This window comes from Danio rerio, chromosome 7 (assembly GCF_049306965.1).
Source record: "Danio rerio strain Tuebingen ecotype United States chromosome 7, GRCz12tu, whole genome shotgun sequence".
Taxonomy (NCBI): Eukaryota; Metazoa; Chordata; class Actinopteri; order Cypriniformes; family Danionidae; genus Danio; species Danio rerio.
The window spans coordinates 63,286,814-63,301,103 of record NC_133182.1 but is presented as its reverse complement, the minus strand read 5'-3'; the positions used below and the strand labels follow the sequence as shown (position 1 = coordinate 63,301,103).

The 14,290-nt window shown below is 39.4% G+C and overlaps 1 protein-coding gene across 2 annotated transcripts in view; it reads left to right on the top strand.

Annotated features, from left to right (window-relative positions):
* Positions 1 to 14,290, top strand: part of pcxb (pyruvate carboxylase b) — a 374,478-nt gene that overhangs the window by 306,598 nt on the left and 53,590 nt on the right. For both annotated transcript variants that reach the window (NM_131550.2, XM_073907043.1), the window contains one exon: positions 13,945 to 14,189. In NM_131550.2, coding sequence (NP_571625.2) covers positions 13,945 to 14,189 — 245 coding nt within the window. The remainder of the gene's footprint in view (positions 1 to 13,944; positions 14,190 to 14,290) is intronic.

The window sequence follows — 14,290 nt, the reverse complement described above, 5'->3', positions numbered from 1 at the left end:
CCTAACCTTTTATGCTCATTTAGGATAAAATTTGTTTTGTTTGAAAGCAAACCCATCAAGATAGACATCTTTAGATTATTAGATTAAATGTATTATTATTATTATTATTATTATTATTATTATTATTATTATTATTATTATTATTATTATTATTATTATTATTATTATTTATGTGTATATTCAAACACACATAAAAAAAACCCAGACTTTCACTTTGCTTCAAATCACTTGTACAGAATTTGTTTGGAAAACAGCATCTATTTGTCACTAAGGAGCGCGTCAGCTGACTGTCACGCACAGCTTGACTGTTTTGAGGATTGCATAGGAGGGGCAACGGCACCTGTAATGGAAAGGAAGGGAATCCCTCCGTTTTTCATTTTCATGCCTAAACAAAGCATAATCAAAAAAAAAAAAAAGATTCCCTTTTAAGCGCAAGGGTCATACCCTGGTGGTTCAACAATATGGGTTGCTTATTTGGAGGATCGGACATTTAATGTTTATTGCCACTCTTTATAGAAAGATTGAAAATATGTATGAAAATCATCCTATAAAATACCTTTACGGCATGATAGCAGAAAAAAAAAAATTAAATACGGAATGTCGGGAAAAACACAAGAGTTGACAGGTATGTTCTGGATTTTATAGCGTTGCTATGCAGTTGCTAAGGTGTCTTCTGTGGTTTAGACTGTTGTTAGAATGGTGTGGTGGTTGTTTCTAACAGGCTAGCATGAAAAGACCCCTCTACTAAGTCTTTATAAGACTATACTATTGTTGTCCTTAGATGAGTGTGGTTCATTTTCATTGTGAGAGTATGGGATTTTTTTGTGCTTCTGCTGGGTGAAAATTGGAAGGCTTGTCATTTATAAAAGTAAAAGCTACATGTGGCTACACAATCTGAGGTTTTATTCATATCATTTCTCAAATTCAGTTGCATTCTGACCTTTAACACAGGCTACTTTGCTCAAATCCTTAACCATAAGTGTTCACATGCATAAAAAAGATTGCTAGATTGATTTTTTTTCTCTCTCTCTGACAGTGTTAAAGCAATTATATCCTAGTTAAAGCATGTTCAAACTATATAAACAAACACACACGTATACATGCACACAAATTAAAATAACTGATTTGGATATAAACTGTTGCTAATTAAAGTACACTATATACATGCACTATACTATATGTTCAATTTTTTTCTACCACCTGCATTTAGAAAAGTTTTTTTTTTTTTTTTTCATCGATGTATTTATTGAGGGTAATTGGTCATGTAGACTTTCATGAAGATTCCTCTCTCTCTCTCTCTCTCTCTCTCTCTCTCTCTCTCTCTCTCTCTCTCTCATTGTATTTTTCTCTAGTCTCTAGTGTATTGCACTGGTTAATTAAGTTGCCAGTGTAGTAGGCTAGCTTTAGCTCACTGTTTCTATGCAAACTGTGTGAGCCATTCGTTATTAATGCTCTCACATGTTTTACTGCACAGTAGTCAGAGCATCAGAGTTTTTGTTGTTTTGTTTTATATTTTTGTCTCTATTTTTTATACTTTTGTTTTATATTTTTGTCTCTTCTAAATCATTGGGAAGTCATTGGGCACTGGACAGGATCCAGTGCCCAATGCCTTCCCAATAATTTTGTGCTCAATGTTTCTCTCTCACTCCTGTTCCATTTATTTTCCCTTTTTTTAGTTCCTAGCACAATTCACTTCTTATATTTTGTTTTCTCACATATTTCTCTCCCTTTAGGTTTTCATCTGCTTCTTTTAATCTTTCTCCTGATTTCCTGTTTTGGTGCATGTGTTTTCGCCTACACTCATCTGTTCCTATATGTTTGTTTTCATTCTGTATCTGTAAGTTCCTTTTCTTTGTTTTTCCATTCAGTCTTCAAGCTCACCACTTGAACTAACACCTATCTCTCATATGCCATCTGTCACGTTTTCTTTTCGTCTTTTTTATTCTTAGTAGATATTTTGAATTCATTTTCACAACCAAAAATTTTATTGCTGTGTGTTTGCTTTATGTGTAAGCCATGTATGTTTGCTTTTTAATGCTCTTTATGTTGTGTTTGAGCTTTTCTCTCTTTTTCATCACACACAAACATACACACACACACACACACACACACACACACACTCATACTCACACTCTTTCTTCAGTCTTTTTTGAAAAGCACTGTCTGCACTGACGCTACACAAAAAAAAATACAGCAAAATATGAACAAACTGTTCCGACCTTTGAGCCCAATGCAAAATGCAGCATTTTCTTAGCATTGTTTACTTTTGAACATTTCAGTTTTATCCCTTGAATTAGTCAGAGAACAGAATGTTTAGAATTATGTGTCACAGAATTATTATTGTCTGTGTCTCTGCTGGAAAAGCATCTCAAACCACCGTAAGATGGTTTGTCATTCTTAGTTAGCTTAGTTTGCATACTTTGTATTTCATAATTGCTACCTTTTCTTTGTTATAATTGCAAGATTATAATGTCTCCCATTTATGACTTCATTTCTCACAGTGTGATTTTGTATCTCGCAGTGTCACTTTAGGTTTTATAACCTAACATTATTTCAAAATTAGCTTTGGATTACTTTATACTCCCAGCATGATTCAGGTGGGTGTTAAATTAGATGGTCTCCCAGCTGAAAAGTGCATACAACACCTAAAACCATTAAACAGACTAGATTAACAATTAGTGGATGGTTCCACTATGGCAACCCCTGATACAGATCAGAATAAGCTAAACAAAAATGACTGAGTGATGTAGTGAGTAATTGGGACCAAATAACAAAACTTGCCAGTACTCACCTTAGACCAGAAACCACATTAGACGTTTCTTAGTTAAAGTCCCAGTTTAGCCAAGATACCTTACTATGTGTAGTCTGCATGTGCTCCCTGTGTTGGTATAGGTTGCTCAAGGTGGCGCCAGTTTCCCCCACGGTTCAAAGACATGGACCCTTTGCTAAGCCCCGCCCTCCTTATTTACTGTTGCTACGCCTGTCAAGCTTTTGTGCCTGGCACGGCTTTTTCAATGTGTGTGAGCGGGTGTCAGATATTGCCAGGGATATAATGTCATTTTTGGCGAACAGTTGAGATATCAGAGAAAGCCAGACAAAAAGGGCTGCAGTATGCATTACAGGGGTATATTCACGACATAATAGCCAACCGATTGGAGAATAATTCAATAAAATTGAAGCTAGCTTAGCCTAGCTGCCTCATATGCTAACCATTCACCAGCTTAGTTCATGCTCAGCAGGAGAGGTGAAATTTAAAAATAATCTAATAATAACTATTTAAACCGCGATTTCTCTATTTTTAGCTAAAAAGGCCTGATAAATTATTGTTGTGCAATGAAATATAGCGTTACTAACCATTGAGGAAACAAGCATGACAGTGCTTTTACATAGTTCGTTCACAGAAAGAACAGCCAGAAAGGGGAAACTGATGGATTTGTGCCGAATATTAGCATCATTGACCCATAACAATGTACAGTAAGTTACCTATTACTCTAAGTATGTTTGTGTGCTCTTTATAAATTAAGTGAAGTTTTTCAAACTAATTTCGAGAGGAGCACGTGACATAATTGACTGCAGCTGGCATCCCATCTAAACTTATTAGTTAACCAATCAGATCTATCGAAACTCACTATAAGTTGCCTAGCTAGATTTACTCCCTTATCTTTGTTTTCCGAAGAAACCCCCCATCCACCTCTTTCTCCTCCTTTCCTCCTTTACAAAAGGGGAGCTCTCGAGAACCACCTGATCTTGTACTCCCCTCACATGCTCTATGAACCTGGCGGGAGCCCTGGGCTCAACTATCTCCGAGCTCAGGGTTCTCTCCCGGGACAGCATGCCAAACCTGCTAACAGTTGTCAAGCAATATATAAGTGTGAACTCTTGAATGAAAAACAATTAATACAGTGATCAATTAATAAAGTTTGGGATCATATTTCAGTTTTGTTCTGTTGATTTGTAATTTCAAATATTCGCAGCTTGAAATAAGATGGAAATATGAAGTTCAGTAAAGTTAGCAACAGATTCGCAGATTCGCATTTGCCACATCAATAACTCATGTCATTATGATTTATTCGCTATTAGTATGACTTACGTTAACGTTACTCTGGCGGAGCATTACTCACAATATCGAGCAAAAAAAAAAGGAATAAGACAGCTGTGAAACATAACCAGCTTTGTGTTTTGTAGGAAACACAGTTTAAATCTGTTTAGGGTAAGGTGTGTGAGTTATTGCAGTTTGTCTATCACTGAATGTGTCAGGAATATCAAAACAAAACCAACTTAACTCCGCTCCTTTAGCGCCCCTCACATAGCTTGATCCACGCTGGCATTTCTCCTCTTGGGTTTTAGGTTTTGAAAAGGGAAATAATTCCACCATCTGATCCAAACTTTAAGGATACCGTGTATCAGATTTGCACAATCCATATGCACGTGCTCGGAAGCTTGACAGAGCCCTTGTGCGTAGCTACAGTTGCTAAGGCATGATTGGTGGGTGGCGGTTTTTGGGTGTGGCTTAGAGAAGGGTCAATTACATTTATTCATTTACCAGATGCTTTTGTCCAAAGTAGCTTATGTATATACAACAAAAGAATGCATTAAGTGACCCAACATAAAAGTGCAATGCACACAACAAGTGCTTCTTATACAAAGGTACTGATGTCACTTAAATAAATAATTTAAATTTTAAGTTTGAGGAATATTAAGTTTTTAAGTGCTTGTGGTCAAGATGAGTTTTCTATTGCTGTTTGAGATATAGACCCAAATTCAGTTCTGTCCCTTAGCCCTTTCACATACCCCTACCCCTCGGTTTATGCATTCATGTGAAATGTTAAGGGTGTACCTATTCCCTTTTTCTTGGAGGGGTGTCCATAAAGCCTTTCAAACAAAGGGCTATGATGAATCTCTCCTTCTAGCATCGCTGCAGCATCTACTCAACATCACTGCAAAAGAACAAGGTGATTCACAAAAGTAAAAAAAGGGCTTTAATAGTTTTTTTTTCTTTTTTCTTTTTTTTCTACAAACAAGCATCATATATTTATATATATATATATATATATATATATATATATATATATATATATATATATATATATATATATATATATATATATATATATACATATATGTCACAAAAGTGAGTACACCCCTCCTACTTCTGCAAATATTTATTTAGAACTTTTTATAGGACAACACTGCAGAAATGACTCTTTGACACAATGAAAAGTAATCAGTGTAAAGTGTGTATAGCAGTGTAAATTTATTGTCCTCTCAAAATAACTTCAAATACAGCCAATAATAGCTGAACCACTGGCAACAAAAGTGAGTACACCCCTAAGTGAAAATGTGAAATGTCAATATTTTGTGTGGCCATCATCATTTACCAGCATGGTTTTAATTCTTATGGGAATGGAGTTGACCAGAGCTTCACAGGTTGCCACTGAAATTCTCTTCCACTCCTCCATCACAGCATCATGGAGGTGGTGGACATTTAACTCCTTGTGCTCCTCCACCTTCCTTTTCAAAATGCCCCAGAGGTGTTTTATGGGGTTTATGTCTGAAGACATGCTTGGCCAGTCCATCACCTTTACCCTCAGCCTCTTTAGCAAGCCAGTGGTCATCCTGGAGGTGTTTGGGGTCATTTTCATACTGGAACACTGTTCTGCAGTCCAGTTTCCTGAGAACTGCTTCAGTATGTCACAGTACATGTTAGAATTCATGTTTTCCTCAATGAAATGTAACTCCACAATGCCAGCGGCACTCATGCAGCCCCAGAACATGACACTCCCACCATCATGTTTAATGGTAGCTGTGGCGAGGGGGCGTGGCCGAGAGCCGTGGGAACGGAGTGAGGCCACCGCGTAAGTGGATACACCTGCGGTGCGCACCTGCTTCGGATCCCACGGAAGGAGCTCTGGACGATAAAAGGAGGAACGATGGCAGAGGAAGCCGAGAGAGGACCGGGCCCGGACATATTTTACTTTTGCTTTCAGTTTGACGGCAGTCTCCGTGAGGAGCTGCCGTCCGTTTGTTTTGGTTTAGACAGCAGTCTCCGTGAGGAGCTGCCGTTCATGTTATAAATAAATATTTTAAAAACTGCGTCGGTTCTCCGCTTCCTTCTTCCCGGCGGCCAAAGGGCTGTGAACTTCATTACAGTGGTGCCGAAACCCGGGAGAAGGAGGGACGCGTTGTCCAGATGCCCTCGCCGCTGAGAGAGGGGGCGAGTGTTCGGGAGTTAACCCGAGTGGGGGAGAAACCCGTTCGTCTGCCCAGAGTGCCGGGGCGGCCTGAGGCTGGCGAGGAAAGGATCTGCCTGCTGCCGTCTCCCAGCATGGGGAGGAGCAGGGGACGCGGGGCTCACCACCGGAGGGGAAAGTGCCCCCGGCCTGTGATGGGAGATGGGGGTATGTGGCGAGGGGGCGTGGTCGAGAGCCATGGGTCTGTCCAGATTTCACTCACCTGGAGGGCCATGGTTAGCCAAACAAGAGAAAGCAGCCAGTCTAGTGGGGCGCAGGTGCCTGGTTCAGTGTGCACTAGGTGATGTTAATACATCAGTGCTCTGGGACACAGGGTCACAAGTGTCAATAGTGAGCTCAGAGTGGAAGGAGAGACACTTACCTGATGCAGTGGTAAGACAAGTTGAAGAGCTATTTCAGGAGGGTGAACTTAGTCTGACAGCAGACCCATGGTCCTTCCTAGATATGAGAGGGTGAATGTCAATTGTAGAAGAGGGAACAAGACAGGTGACTTAGGGGCACAAGTAATGTTAGAACCCAATCCAGAAATGCCCTGGCCCACAGGGATAAGGATCAACAAACACGTCATTCAGGGGCCTCTGGAGGATGGTGACAGTCTTGAAGTGATAGTTGAAAACACCACAAATGAGGATGTGATGCTCCCTGGATGGACAGTCCTGGGGTGGCTCAATGCAGTGGATTCTATACACCATATGGAAGTAAAATCACTGCCCTCGGCTGAATCACTATCGCCACAGACACTAAATGACAAAGATGCATTTCGGGAGGGTGAGTGGGACCCTCCTGTAGATCTCAGCCACTTATCAGGAGACCAACAAGAACGTGTCAGACAGCTGCTAAGAGAAAATGCTGGGGTGCTTGCCAAAGATGACTGGGACACTGGATGTGTATAAGACGTAAAGATCGACATTCATTTGAAAGATGATATCCCAGTCCAGAAAACATACAACTCTATCCCACGACCTCTGTATCAAGAGGTAAAGACTCATATACAGACTTTGCTTAGTCAGGGTTGGATCCAAAAATCCACATCTTCCTATTCCTCGCCAGTGGTTTGCATAAGCAAGAAGGACGGTAGCTTACATCTATGTGTGGAATACAGGCTGTTGAATGAGAAGACACACCCTGACCGACACCCTATTCCACGAATACAAGAGATTCTAGAAAACCTAGGGGGGAACTCCTGGTTCACAGTACTGGACCAGGGAAAAGCCTACCATCAAGGCTTAATGAGTGAAGAAAGCAGAGCATACACAGCCTTCATCACCCCCTGGGGGTTGTACGATTGAGTGCGGATACCCTTCGGGCTCAGCAATGCACCGGCAGCCTTCCAGAGGTACATGGAAGGACGTTTAGGAGAGTTGAGAGATGATTTCTGCATCCCTTACCTTGATAATGTGCTCGTTTTCAGCAAGGACTTTGACCAACATTTGGAAAACTTGAGGAAAGTTCTGGAGAGACAGAAACAATGTGTTATCAAGCTCAGACCAACAAAGTGTGACTTTTTCAAGCGTGAGGTATGCTATGTTGGTCGCGTCATCTCTGAACAGGGGTACAGCATGAACCCAAAGGAAATTGAGGCTGTGCAGGCATTGAAAAGGGAAAGACCCAGCACTGTAAGAGAGGTGAGAAAACTCATGGGGTTCCTGGGATATTATCGTTCATACATTGCAGACTTTGCAAGAATAGCTAAGCCTTTATATGAACTATTGAAAAAAAGTGATGTGGAAAAAAAGAAAATAGCCGGAAAGAGAGGCAGATTTCCCTCGCAAGCACCTCCATCACAACCAGTAGAGTGGACAGGGATACATCAGAAAGCGCTGGAGAAACTCATTGCTGTGCTGTCGAGCCCACCTACAGTATCATGGCTTACCCAGACTTTGAGAATCCATTTGTCCTTTATGTGGATGGAAGGATTAGGAGCAGTGCTCTACCAACGGCAAGAAGGCAAGCTTAGAGTAGTGGGTTACAGGTCTCGGACACTGACCCCCACTGAAAGGAATTATAAGCTGCACTCTAGAAAGCTGGAATTCCTGGGTCTAAAGTGGGCAATTACAGAGCGTTTCCGGGATTACCTGTTTCATGCACCACAGTTCACCATTTACAGTGATAACAACCCACTGACGTATGTCATGAAAACGGCTAAACTGAATGCGACAGGTCTGCGGTGGGTATCAGAGTTGGCTGACTATCGGTTTACCCTGAAATACCGACCTGGAACAGCAAACCGGGATGCTGATTTCCTTTCACGGAGACCAATGCCTATTGAAGCCACAATCAGAGATTGTACCCAAGTATGTGAGCCCGAAGTTCTGAGATCAGTCAGTGAAGCCCTGAAAGTACAACGTCGGGGAGAACTGAACTGGATATCTGCAATTTCGTGCAATATAGATGTCTTACCGTCAGTTCCAAAGGGCGTAGCTTTGAATGGACAACAACTAATACCGCAGGATATCAGAAGTGCCCAGAAGAGTGACCCAGTTGTCAGCCGGGTACTCGAACTAAAACAGAAACAACTCTACCTGAAACACAGAGATAAACTAAAGGAACCTGAAGGGGTGAGACGACTGCTGAAAGAGTGGCAAAAAAAATAAATAAATTCTAAATTATGACGAGTATTTGGCAATAACGAAATTAAGATAAAGGCTGTGCAATATTTGTTTCACCACTTCTCTTCACAATCTGGCATTAAGGCGATGGTGAAGCTGAATATTAAAAGAATAATGCCAACATCAGCCTATACTCTGTCTACATTATGATTATATGGTTTAATTAATATTCATTTAAAATGTAAAAACCCTTTACTCACCAGGATTAGGCTACGTGTTTTTGGGGAGGAACATTATTTAATCCACTGGCTTTAGTGCAGGCTTTAGCGCAGCCTGTGCTCAGGATGGTGCCTGCATCAGCACTGAACACCCTGATCTGGGTAATTTTGCAAGTTTTGGGTAGGATTGTTTGTTCATCTTCTACCAGCCAGGAACATCCATTTAATTTTCTATGACAGCGATTTTACTATAGCAAGTGGCCTCGTCTTTTTACCTGTCAGCTTGCGGTTTTGCGCTCTACCGTAATACGCAGTGTATGAGCAACCACCAAAATACCTTGGCGGCTAGAATAACCTTTCCTTCTGACTCTGAGCTAGTGACTGGCTTGACTGCCATCAAAATTTGTTTTTTACTTCTCCGTTGTTATTTTTAGATCCTGCTGTATACCATAATACCGTAATACCGCCCAAGCGTACCTGCTATCTGTGGATACCCGAGACAGTGTAACACTTATGAGTTACATGAAAACAGGGAAAGAAAAATTACTATTATTGTGCTCAATTTTGACATTTTCACTTAAGGTTGTACTAACTTTTGTTGCCAGGGGTTCAGCTATTATTGGCTGTATTTGTAGTTATTTTGAGTGGACAATAAATTTACACTGCTATAAACACTTTACACTGACTACTATTCATTGTGTCAAAGAGTCATATATAATTTATTTATCATTATTATTATTATTTTTAAGAAACATTTGAAAAGAGTTGAAACAGTAAAACATTTACCGCTTTGAGCTTCACAATGTGCTACCATTCTCTACTGGAGTCAGGTTGGGACTGCAGACAGGCCAGTCAAGTGCTTGTATCCCTTTTCTCCACATCTAGGACTTGGTAATGTGTGCAGAATGTGATTTTACATTGTCTTCTTGAAATATGCATGGATGTCCCTGGAAATGAAGGCAGCATATTGTGCTCAAAAATCTCTATCTACTGTACAGCATTAATGGTGCCATCAAAGAAGTGCAAGTTACATTTGTCAAGGGCAGTGACAACCCCTTACCATGACAGACAAGAAAAAGTTAAATACTGATTCATCTGACCACAGTAAATGTTTCCACTGTGTGATAGTCAATTTCAGATGCCTGCAAGCCCAGATAAGTCAAGGGTGCTTTTGGACACTGTTAACAAAGGGCTTTCTTTTTGGCACAGTACAGTTTTAACTGACATTTGTGGATGCAACTACATATTATAGTACTTGACAGGTTTTCCAAAGCAGTCCTGAGCCCATATAGGGATATTGCTTATATATGAATGATGATACTTGATGCAGTGCCATCGAGAGTTTTAAACTGACAGAAGGTGTCTGCTTCCCGAACTGTGCTAAAAAAAACGTTTACAGCTGATTTTGACATTCTAGGAATAATCAATTGTGAACTGAATTAACTGAGTGTAGTGGATGTGAGGGGCTATAATACACTAGGAGCTCCCTCAAAAACTGGGAAGCTTAGACGTTCAGAGCTTTGTAGGTAGTCAATAAAAAAAGTTAATTCATACAATATTTAATAGGGAGCCAATGTAATGATGAAAGAACTAGAGTAATATGATCATATTTCTATGTTCTAAACAGCACTCTAGTTGCTTCACTTTGAACTATCAAATCAAATCACTTTTATTGTCACATCATTTGCAGCATGTGTGCTGATGATGAGTGAAAAGCTTAGGTGCTGGCTGCAGACGGTACAAAATACAGACAGTGCAAAATACAGACAGTGCAAGTACAGCGACAGTGCAAAATACAGACAGTACAAAATACAACAGCATACTCCCAAAAAAAAGAGGACAATGTAAAATTGACAGTGATATGTACAATGAACAGATTGTTGTTTCAAGTATGGATTGGTTACAGGGCAGTGCATGCTACATATTGATAGTGTGCAGTGAGGGGTATAGAAGAATCTAGGTGTGGTGTGTTAAGTGTTCATCAGCCGGATAGTCTGAGGGAAGAAACTTTCCTTCAGCCGGCTAGTGCGTGACCGGATGCTGCGGAACCGTCTGCCTGAGGGTAGCAGAGAGAAAAGTCTATGGCTTTGGTGGCTGGAGTCGCTGATGATTCACTTGGCTTTCCACATGCACCGTCTGGTGTAGATGTCCTGGAGGGAGGGAAGCTCACCTCCAGCAGTTCGCACAATTCTATGTAGGCCTTTGCAATTGCTGCTGCTGCCATTTCCATACCAGGTGGTGATACAGCCGGTCAGGATGCTCTCCACAGTGCTGGTGTAGAACGAGCGGAGGATGTGGGGGTTCATTCCAAACCTCCTAGCAGAAGTTTGTTAGTTAGGGCAACCACCTAGTAACGCATTACAATAATCTTTTCGAGAGGTCATAAAAGCATGAATAAGCTTTTCCGCATCAGACATTGATAGCATAATTCGATGTTTGGCAACATTTTTAAGATAAAAAAATATTTTATAAATTGTATTCTTTTTTATGTTATTAAATCTTTATAAGATAACCCAGATCCATGTATAATCTTGCTTTAGATCAACATGTAAAATTATTGTAAATTGTAAAGGTTATAAATGACCCCCAAATATAAAATATTGTGTTTTTATAGACTATATATTAATTAAACTACTTTGTTTTGGAAATCTAAATCCAAGTGAAGTTGTACTTGGACTAGACTGTAATAAATACATACGATATTAGTCTATGCTATTGGCAGTTATTTTATTTTTAAAAAAAAGGTAAACTATCTGCTGCTGCTTTCAGCACTGTAAATCTCAAGCAAGTTGTTAATCAAACTCACATTAATTGTGATTAAGTGTTTTAATTGACAGCCTTAATCTGTACCAACTGTAACCTGACAGATATTGTATATTATGAAAAGGTGCTGATACCACACAGTTCTGCACATAGTATGAAAAAAAAGCAGCCAGGCAGGATAGCAATCCATATTTTATTGCCATTTATAACTTCTGGAAGCATACATAGACATACATATTAATGAAATACACATTAATTGTAGGAGCATTTATCTATACTATAGTGACACATTAGAGTAATATAGAGTTCATTGAGTGCAGCACATGATGTACATTGATCTCACTTAATGGACTGGTTAATACTGTCTGTTGGATGGGTGCAAACCCAGCAGGAGTGTTATAATAACAGAAAGCTTCTCATATATGAGTGTGTTAATAATTTGTGTGTGTGGCCTGAAGACTGGAAAGATGACACTCATGACATCAGACTTAATTAACTCCATATTGATTATTGCTGTCTGAGTTTATGCAAGGACTTTATTGATGGATTGATGGTGTGTTTTGAGATGTGTCAGACTAGAGCAGCAGAATGTGCCTGTCAAAAAGTGAGAGACAGTCAGACAGAGCTACAAACATTTCCTCTTAAATCCATTTAAAAGGACAAAGTGATTAATTTCACTAAATTAATGCTTTCATCCTAGTTGATGTATTATATAATTCTGTCTTCGTTGGGTTTAAAGAAAACTTTAGAGATGACTAAGTGACTCTAATCTCTAATTACTCTTTGCAGTCATTTGGCCCTTACATACACTTGGCGCAATGCGGTGCAAGGTGCGACGCAATTGTTGCTTGCTAGTTTCAGCTTTGCGCAAGCGTCGTTTTGACGTTTTGCACCACGCTGTTTAAATAGCAAATGCATTTGCGCTCATATGTGCGCCCATAAGCGTTCTGGTCTAACAAAGGACATGTGTTGAGGCGCATGGCTGGCGCATGGCTGGCGCATTGCTATTTTGAGGAACTATAATAGACTCTAGACCAAATCAAAGCTGGTCTTTAGTCTAGTCCAGAGCGTGTTAGTTGTATGACTCGCCTACACACTGCTAAATACACACAGGGTGTAGAGCAAAAAGCAAATATCTTTACATATGAAAAAGATTTAAATATTAAGTTATTACAAAAGCTATTATTTTCTAGCCTACGTAAATAATGTGCAGACCCCTGCACTGCACTGTAAAAAATTAATTAAAAATATATATTTATGTTGATTTAACTTATTTTTAAGATTATTAAGTTAATTAGGTTTCAACATTTTTTAAGTTATACAAAGTATAACATACGTATACATGTATAACATATGTATACATACATACATACAAACATACATACATACACATACAAACAAACATACATACATACATACATACAAACATAAATATACATACATACATACATACATACATACATACACACAGTACATACATACATACACACATACATTCACACACACACACACACACACACACACACACACACACACACACACACACACACACACACACACACACACACACACACACACACACACACACACACATACATACATATATACATACAATACATACATACATACATACTTACATACATACATACATACATACATAGACATTAAATATGTCTGTTTAATGTTTATTGATCTATATTTAGTATGTCTACAAAAAACGGAGTGATACAAGAACCAAAAAGCATACCAATGAAGAAAAACAGCTTTATAGTTTAATATAAAATAATTTAATTAGTGCATATTAAAATTGTTTAATAGTTGTAATTTTTCAAATATCTAGAGAGTGTATAACATTATTTAAAATTAACTAACATTAAAGAGCCCCTATTATGCATTACAAAAGGTCATATTTTGGTTTTAGGGGTCTCCAACAACAAGCTGATATGCATGCAAGGTCAAAAAATACTCTCATTGTCTTATAATATGCATTATAATATGCATTTTGTCTAATTATCCCAATGACTCCCATATGATTTATTCAGCGATTCATTTGTTCCCAAACCCCTCCTTTGCTGATGCTAATCTGCAGTGATTGGTCCGATTATTACTGATTATAAGATAGTTTTGTTGCAGAACTTGAAACACACTTCTTCTCTCTTGCAGGGATTTCTCTGGACAAAGTGTTTGACTACAGCGAGTACTGGGAAGTGGCTCGAGGTCTGTATGCTCCCTTTGACTGCACTGCCACAATGAAGTCTGGTAATGCAGATGTTTATGAAAATGAGATCCCAGGGGGCCAGTACACCAACCTACACTTCCAGGCCCACAGCATGGGCCTCGGTAACAAGTTCAAAGAGGTGAAGAAAGCCTATACTGAAGCCAACAAGCTGCTGGGAGACCTTATCAAAGTAAGACCTCCAAAAAATCTAATTTTGATTCCAAATGTGTCACCCACTCACTTTTTCTTTCTTTCTCTCTGACCCCCTCTCCTCCTCCCCTTTTCCACATA